Source organism: Sylvia atricapilla, chromosome Z (genome assembly GCF_009819655.1).
Source record: "Sylvia atricapilla isolate bSylAtr1 chromosome Z, bSylAtr1.pri, whole genome shotgun sequence".
Taxonomy (NCBI): domain Eukaryota; kingdom Metazoa; phylum Chordata; class Aves; order Passeriformes; family Sylviidae; genus Sylvia; species Sylvia atricapilla.
The window spans coordinates 50,956,379-50,964,484 of record NC_089174.1 but is presented as its reverse complement, the minus strand read 5'-3'; the positions used below and the strand labels follow the sequence as shown (position 1 = coordinate 50,964,484).

The following is an 8,106-nucleotide window of genomic DNA, read 5'->3' as shown; positions in this document are numbered from 1 at the left end:
CCTGGTCCAAGAGCTTCTCTGCCTCGCAGCACTGCCATGCCCACAGGGCCCTGCTTGAGTGGGCTGCTTTACCTGCCCCTCAGGCAGCAGCAAAATGGAAAGCTGACTTCAAGGCTTGAGAGTCTGTGGAAATGAGCATCTGCAGAGATACACAGCCTGAGGAGCTAGGGCTGGAAAATGCTTCTCCAGAGGTGGACTCCCACCCACCTCTGCCTGCAGTTGAGCTGGCTGATTACACTGGGACACAGTGGTCACTGATGCCTTTGGATAAATTGGGATAAATTTGGATTAACTTCTCTCCTCTTCAGATTCCCACATTGTAAAGCCAAAGGATGAAGCAAGAAGAGTGGCTGCCACAGGAGACAGGTTACCAAAAATGGATCTTTTCCCTTTTAATTTCTTTTTTGGTGTAATTTCCTGATTGCATTGTTAAAACAACAATGATATAAGGGGCATGATGCAGCAACAGGGAAGACAGAAGCAGGTAAAAGCAAAAAAGACAATGACATATTTGTGTAGCAAAAAGAAAAATGAGCTGGCAGTAAAGGGGAATTCACAAATTACCTGATAAAAAGGCACATAGCTATTCCCTACTCCCCCAACTGCTCCGAAAGTTCTCTGATGCATGAAGGATACCAAAAGGAGAAAAAATAAAAACACTCAAGAAGTCAACAAACAAAAAACAAACCACCACCCCAAATTACAGCAATTACTTGATCAGGGAATTTTCACTTCCTATTCTGTGAGAGAGAAATTCCCCCAGGTCATCTGACCTCTGTTGAAACTATACCAGGAAGAGGAGCAGCAACAGTCAACAAGTGCAGGGCGTTCTCTGGCTGTACAAAAGCCTCCCATGTGTGAGCCAGAGCTCAGAGACGTGCAGGGATGTGCAGGTGTGCGTACACATAGTGAGGAGAGCTGCAAATATCCTGCCAGCCAGATCATCTCTTCCACAATTCTCTGGTCCCTTGCAGCCCGGCAGACCTTTTGCTTTTGCTTTTGCTGCTTGTTTCCACACGTGCCTCCAGAACACATCTTCTGAGGACATATTTCTTTGTGTGCTGTTTCTTCACATGCTGCTGAAAGCAGCTCTCTCCAAGAAGAAGTGGTGGCCAGCAGCATGGTGGGAATAATGGCAATGAGGATGTGGATTGAGCCAATAGTTGCGTGTTCCCAAGTGGCCAGTGCCTTTTACGACACAGCACTGCTGCTGGTAGTGAAGAACTACTACAACCAGACCAACAGTACTGCTCCCTCCCACATCCTGGAAGATGCTCAGCAGAAGGCTGTATCTAATTTTTACATCATCTACAACCTAGTTCTGGGCCTGAGCCCGCTGGTGTCAGCCTATGGCTTGTCCAAGCTGGGGGACAGGATACATCGGAAGATCCCCATCTGCATCCCTCTTCTTGGTTATTTGGGCTCCAAAACTCTCCTGCTCCTCCTGATTCTGCTGGGCTGGCCAGTGGAGGTGATGTATGGGGCTGCTGCCTTCAATGGGCTGACAGGAGGCTTCACCACACTTTGGGCAGGCATCATGGCTCTGGGATCCCTGGGGTCCTCTGAAAGCAAGAGATCTCTGCGGCTCATCATTATTGAACTGGTGTATGGCCTCGCTGGCTTTCTGGGAAGCATGGCATCTGGCTACCTCTTTGTTGGCTTCAGTGACCACTATCAAGAAGGCACTGTGCTGGTGTGCTGCAGCATTGCTTGCTATGCCTTCTGTCTCCTCTACAGCATTTTTATCCTCATAGTCCCCAAGCCCGCCACTTCCTGCCCAGCCAAAGCCAAGAATGCAGAGGAAGTGGGTGGTCAGCTACCAGAAGCAGCAGTAGCAGGGACCTCCCAGGCTTCAGAGGACAGTACCTCCGCTCCAGTATCACCCTCGAAACTCATCATCATCCTGCTGTTTTTGGCAGCAATCCTCTATGACCTTGCTGTGGTTGGTGCAATGAACATACTCCCACTGTTCTTGCTCAGGGAACCTTTAAGTTGGAATGCTGTGGAGATTGGTCACGGCAATGCTGCTGGGTACGTGATTTTTATTACCAGTTTCCTTGGGGTACTCGTGTTCTCCAGATACCTGAGGGATATTACCATGATCATGATCGGAGTAGCATCGTTCAGCACTGGCATCCTCATCATGGCCTTTGTGCAGTGGACGTTCCTGTTCTACATTGGTGAGTTGAACAACCACTTACATGAGCAAATAAACACTGAAAAGGGGGTGTTTCAACATAAGTGGAAGAGCTTTTTGCTTTGCTTCATGACAAGTTACAAGGAGGAAGCTAAGCAGATCATCACATGGGCAATTTGCAAGTAAGCATTTTTATTATTCCCCATTCCCCACATGTCCCTTAATACTCTTAAGACTCAGCACGCTACAATATCCTGAGGAGGCATACACTCCTGCCAAGGATTAGTTTAAGGTCTATTGACTTGCACTTCATCAGTTGGTCACAGACCAGATCTGAGCAGAACAACGTTCACGCTCGGGGGGGCTGGGAGTTGTTGCTGGCTCTCTATCCTAGTATGATCACATCACTGCAGCAACAGGAAGCACTTGCTTCTTCTGAGGTAAGGCTTGAGGCTACAACACAAGCAAAATGGCAAAGGCTTCCTATTACATGAACATCTTAAGATATGATTTATTTTTGTCATATGAAGGCAGTTACAGCTGATGGGAAACAATGAAATATTGGAGCTGTGAAGTATCACAATAATGTAGTTTACAAATCTCACTGTACATAAACTACTAAGGTAACAACAGATGAGGAAGCATCCCATGAAAAAGGAAAGGCAAGTTTACTTTTGTGAGGTAACCTATGATGAAAAACAAAATCCAATTCATTGTGGATTGAATGCAGGATCAAGCAATCTGCATTCATTGTGGCAGTGGGCTCTCAAGAGTATTGTCTATTGCATGGCTTTAAGGTTTTGCTTCTGAAAGTGAGAAAGACACTGGAGATACATGTCCTGAAGTGATTTTTCTGTCTGTCCCGACAGGGAATGAGAGATTGAAAATTAAACAAAATTGTTTTAAAGGGGAAGGTGATAGCATATTGTATTTGCGTACTAAGCCAAACACTAAGTGAAAATTTTAAGATTTTGTTTGTTTAGCCAATCAATCTTTTATCAATAAAAGATTTTTTAAAAAAAAGGTAAGAAAGAAAAAAAAAAAGGAAAAAAAAAAAGAAAAAAAAAGACGAAAGAGCTTGCTTAATAATTCAGCTCATCCTCATCCTGAAGACATGCTGCTATGCAGTGTGTAGGATGCTTATTCCCTGCATTGCAGATACATTGGTACACTAGACATGGAAGAAGTCTTCACTGAGCCTGGTTCTGCTGACAGGAGGGTAATTCCAGCTCCCTATAAATTTTAACAGTAGAGAGAGACTAGAATACTGCAAGCCAGAACCAGCAAGACACAAGACAGTTGTGTGTTACAGTATCATAAAGGTACTGCTCCTGACAAGGCTGTGTAGCACAGGGGGCTCTCTTTCCATGTTAAGACTTAGATCATCATCCTCACTATCTCAAAGGAGAGTGAAGATTCCATCTACACCGACATGTCTGGCTGAGAACAAGAGACCCTGTCTAGTTTGGGCAAAGTACCTCTGCTAATGGGAGCAATAGGTGGCTTTATCTGTCTTAATGAAGTGAGGACTCACCTCTTTTTAGCACTCAAGGGATGAGAAAAGGTGAAGCAAGGTGCCTGCCCAAGCCAGAGGCATGTAATCTTCAAAAGCTGTGTTTGTGTTGGGTCACAAAGAGCAGGTACTGTTGATAACTCAAAATTCATTGCATTACAGCACGGGCAGTGATGCTGTTTGCCCTCATCCCCTTACCAACTATCAGGTCCATGTTGTCCAAGCATGTTGAAGGATCATCCTATGGTGAGTATTTTGGTTGCCTTACCAACCAAAATCCCCTGAAATCCTTTTATTCTGCCCAGAGTACTGTGAGAAAGGTAAGTTATTGCTGCAATCTGTGCTTTGTATAATAATACAACAGATGATACCACAAACAGGAAAGGAGAAGCAGAGAAACTTGCTGGACAAGATTCTTACAACCAATCTTCTTGTCCTTGGTTGCATCACCATTTATCCACAGAATTTTCAGTACATACTTCAGAAGATTACAATCAGTGCATAGTTCAAAGGTGGGGAAAAGAACAGAGGTGCTGCTCAAAAACACAGTACTCCAGGGAGAATTACGAAATGCAGGACACTGAGTTGAGGCACTGTGACATTCACACCATTTATACTGGCTTCTTTTACTTCCAGTTCTGGGAAGCATGGATTATTTTCATCTTTTTTTCAGTTATGCTCTCTAGACATTTCTTCAGGTGTTTGGCAGTTTGTTCCTGTCAGGCCTGACTTAAGTACCAAGAATAACTTCTGCATAAAAATTGATGCTTCTTGGAACAGCAGCTGGAATTCTTTTCCATTAAAATATGTATTAAAAATTAGTAATATGTATTTTATAGCAGCATATTAAGCCTACCATTTTTATCCCAATGAGCTAGATTTAGACACAAGTTAGAGGACTGACCATTCAAACAGCACCACAGGCCCACGACTGCTCATACTTCCTTCAAACATGTTTCCTCTGCATCCTTCACATCCTTTTCCTTTCTGCCATATCAACATGACACTGGTCTGTCACCAGTTTGTTCCTACTGCTTGTGCTCCCTCAACATCCACTGTAGCAAAATCATCTACCTGCCACAAACAGCGCAGCTCACACCCCTAATTAATCACTATAAATAAAATGTCTTTAACCTCTGTCTTGAGTCATACAGGCTGCAGATGATGATGGTGTCAGTCCAGACCTCGAGTAGGACCCTGCAGCAGAGCAGCTCTTGCCTTCTGCAGTCTCTTCTCCTTAGCTGGTGGCTGCTGGTGCTGACTGGCTGCAGAAGGCTACCAGGCCAGCAAGGTCAGCACACAGCCCTGACCTTGCCCCCAGCCTGCAAGTCCCAGCAAGGCTGTGTAACTTCCCTTTCACCTATTTACCATGACAGAAACCCTTCAGTAAAGAGAGGTTTCAACTGGAATTCAGTTCCTGCCTTTCTTCCACATGAAACATACAAATCACACACACATCCCCATTTCAGGCATTATTGCTATTTCAACCATGTGAACCACTTTTCTGGCTTAGGCCAGAAGCAGACCCTGACTAAAATTTCTCCTGTCCTGAAGATGTCAGCTCTAGACAATTTTTCTACCTCTAGGAAAAGGTGCACTTATTGACCAGTTTATTGCTGCTCTTTCAAGCAGCTACCTTTATATGTGGACAGTTTCCCAGCTGAATCTTTTGTCCGATGCCTAGAGGAGAAAAAATAATGTAGTTGAGGTCTAGACCAGAAGCAGATACAAGCTCATGCCATCTGGTGTTAGTGGAGCAATGATTACACAGTTGTGATCCTGGATTTGTCAGGGAGGTACCACAGCTGGTTTGTTAATCTCGTGACAAACTATGTTCTTGTCTTACAGGTAAGGTGTTTGTCCTGCTGCAGCTGTCTTTAGTCACCACAGGAGTAGTGACATCTACAGTCTACAACAAGATCTATCAAAACACACTGGACTGGTACAGTGGCTTCTGCTTCATTTTGTCTTTTCTAGTTGGCTGCCTGAGTCTCCTCCCTTTAAGGTAAGAAATAGGAAAGATTTTGTTCAAAAGGACATGTATTTTCTCTGTACTTCCTTATTCTAGGTCTAAAGTATATAATACAGATAGTAAGGAATTTTAAAAAGGAAACAACACCCCCCACCAACTGAATTTAAAAGAAAGTAAAAATAGGAAAAATTGTAGAAAAGTTGACAAATATCAAGAAGATTCAAAGAATGAAAGTTGCAGTATCTAGCCAGTGGGGGGGTTTTAATCTTATTTTTGTTTAATGTAACATAAATTGCTGTAGAAGAGTATTTGGCTGTTTAACAGCTAATAATCCCATGGGACAAAGCATTCACACAAATGTGTTTGATACTGTGAAAATAGTAGTAAGTAGAATGAAAGAATAACCCTACACAAAGTAAAATGTTTTTTTAAAAAATCCATTATACGTTACTTACCCACTGTAACAGAAAATAATAGTGAGTCTCCCTCAAGTGTTTCAAGGAGAAACCATTAGCACTGTGAAGGAAACAGTTACTTTTCTGGTCCACTGAATTTGCCCAACTGTACCATCATGGAGTGACTGAGAACTACAATTTCAGGAACAACTTTTAAGCATAAAACCAACTTAATTTGAAGAGAGAAAGCTGAAACAGCCTCCATCCACTTTTACAGAATTTTTGAAGGGTCTCCCTCTAAACCTCCCTTTGTCCACTACAGCCTCCCCAAGACTCTCCAGTTTGTTGTATTACTAGAAACAGCAAGTTTCTTTCTGTATGAAGTGAACTGTGATAATGTCAGTATTCAATCAAACATAACAATATTTTTATCCAGGTATAAGGCATGTACTGGATAGGCTAATACCTGATTCCAGGCAAAATTCTTGCCTAGCCTTGCTGTAGTTTAAACCAAATATAGCAGTACAAAATTTAAAAGCACTATGTATACTGACTTCAGCAGCACCACTTAAGAGATGAAGAAAAAGCAACCCTAAGGAAAGTTCCTCCACCACCACCTCTGTTTTATTCAGAGCACTGAAGGCTTTCTGGGCTTGGGAATGCACTTGACAACCAGTGTCCTCAGGAAGGCTACTTCCTACTCATCATTCCCCTGGCTCTGCCTTCCTCCTCAGATCTTCCAGACACAAAACTTGTTTCTTATGCACAACCTCTTTAAAAGGGGTCACTGCTAGCTACTCAAAAGCTTTTTAATACAGGTTCCAAATAGAAGTACCATTATTAGTACTAACATGAGTTATTAAAGTGAAGGATGACAAATGGTGCCAATGTCATTGCTTGTACACAAGAGAGGCTGGGAGATCACTGAAAGGAATCCCATCAGCACTCAACAAAATTTAAGACATAGATTTGGAAAGAACAAACTGCAGTTTTAGCAGGCAGATTGCTAATTCTTATTAACTGCATTTTTTATTGTTCTTTACAGCTTTGTGGCCATCAAACAACGGTCAACTACTGGCTCCCTCGAGATTCTGACTGAGTAACAGAGGCATCTTCTGATTGTTATTATTAGTCCCTACAGTTACCACCACAACAGGATACATAGCATTTGTATTTCCACTTCACTGCATGCCACAGTCTCTCGGCCACTAAACTTGCCATGGAAGTGATGTTTCCCTTGTTATTTTTGCAGTATGCACCCCATCCTGGAGAGTATGTGCATTGGCTATTGCACACCAGCAGTCCTCAGAGCATTCTGATTTTTGCTAGGCTGGTTAGCAATACCAAAGAGGGACAAGAATATAGGCTAAAAATGAAAATAGCATTTCTAGACACATTGTTCAGAGTGGAAATGGAGGATCACTTTTCCATTAGTTCCTTCTTGACTGTTCATTCAGAAATTCAGAAATCAGGGCAGTTCTGTGACTTTGGCTGATGAAAAGGGGCTGCAGCCACGTGCCATGTGCACAGCGCCATCAGGAGGACACACTAGCTCTCCACCTCCTAAAGATATTATCTACCCAGCCAATTAATGTTACATACAAGACCATTAAACAGAGAAATGCCATCATAAAAATATGAAAGATTAACAAAATTTTAGTAATCCCTACAATAAAACACCCCTGAACAGATGTTCATGACCCTAATTTTTGGGAGATTATCCCACTGTCCCTGGACAGTACTTCAACAGAGCTCATGCAAGGACTAAGACTCAAGAGCTAATGTTGGTGTTTCAGCTCACACCACCACATTATGCTACTCTTGTAACAGGTTAAGAACAGGTAAGTGCAGAATACAGCTCCTACAGAATTTATGGAGGTGTAGAGACACTGATACCATGCAATAGTCACCATGTTACCTCAGTTATAATCTGGGTTGGAAAGCAACCTCATACAATACAGCAACTAGCATGAGATGATGCCACATAAATCCAAACATGAGTCAAAAGATTAGCATGTCTCACAAGAATGTGTCTGCTTACATGTTGATTGAACTGCAATGGATTAAGTGGCTTCCAAGGTCCTGGACT

At 42.8% G+C, this 8,106-nt stretch overlaps 1 protein-coding gene across 1 annotated transcript; it reads left to right on the top strand.

The window, feature by feature from the left end:
* The first annotated feature begins 816 nt into the window (after window positions 1-816).
* Window positions 817-7,801, top strand: SLC46A2 (solute carrier family 46 member 2). Its single transcript, XM_066338761.1, has 4 exons — window positions 817-2,180; window positions 3,813-3,896; window positions 5,499-5,655; window positions 7,063-7,801. Exons 1-4 carry the CDS (start codon window positions 1,121-1,123, stop codon window positions 7,118-7,120), a joined length of 1,359 nt encoding a protein of 452 aa, XP_066194858.1. The 5' UTR covers window positions 817-1,120; the 3' UTR covers window positions 7,121-7,801.
* The last annotated feature ends 305 nt before the right edge of the window (window positions 7,802-8,106 follow it).

Excerpts from the sequence above, each read along its gene's own strand:
- SLC46A2 (XM_066338761.1), top strand. The coding sequence starts at position 1,121 with ATGGTGGGAATAATGGCAATGAGGATGTGGATTGAGCCAATAGTTGCG. Across the intron at positions 2,181-3,812 it reads GACGTTCCTGTTCTACATTG|CACGGGCAGTGATGCTGTTT; the intron begins GTGAGTTGAACA and ends ATTGCATTACAG. Across the intron at positions 5,656-7,062 it reads CTGAGTCTCCTCCCTTTAAG|CTTTGTGGCCATCAAACAAC; the intron begins GTAAGAAATAGG and ends TGTTCTTTACAG.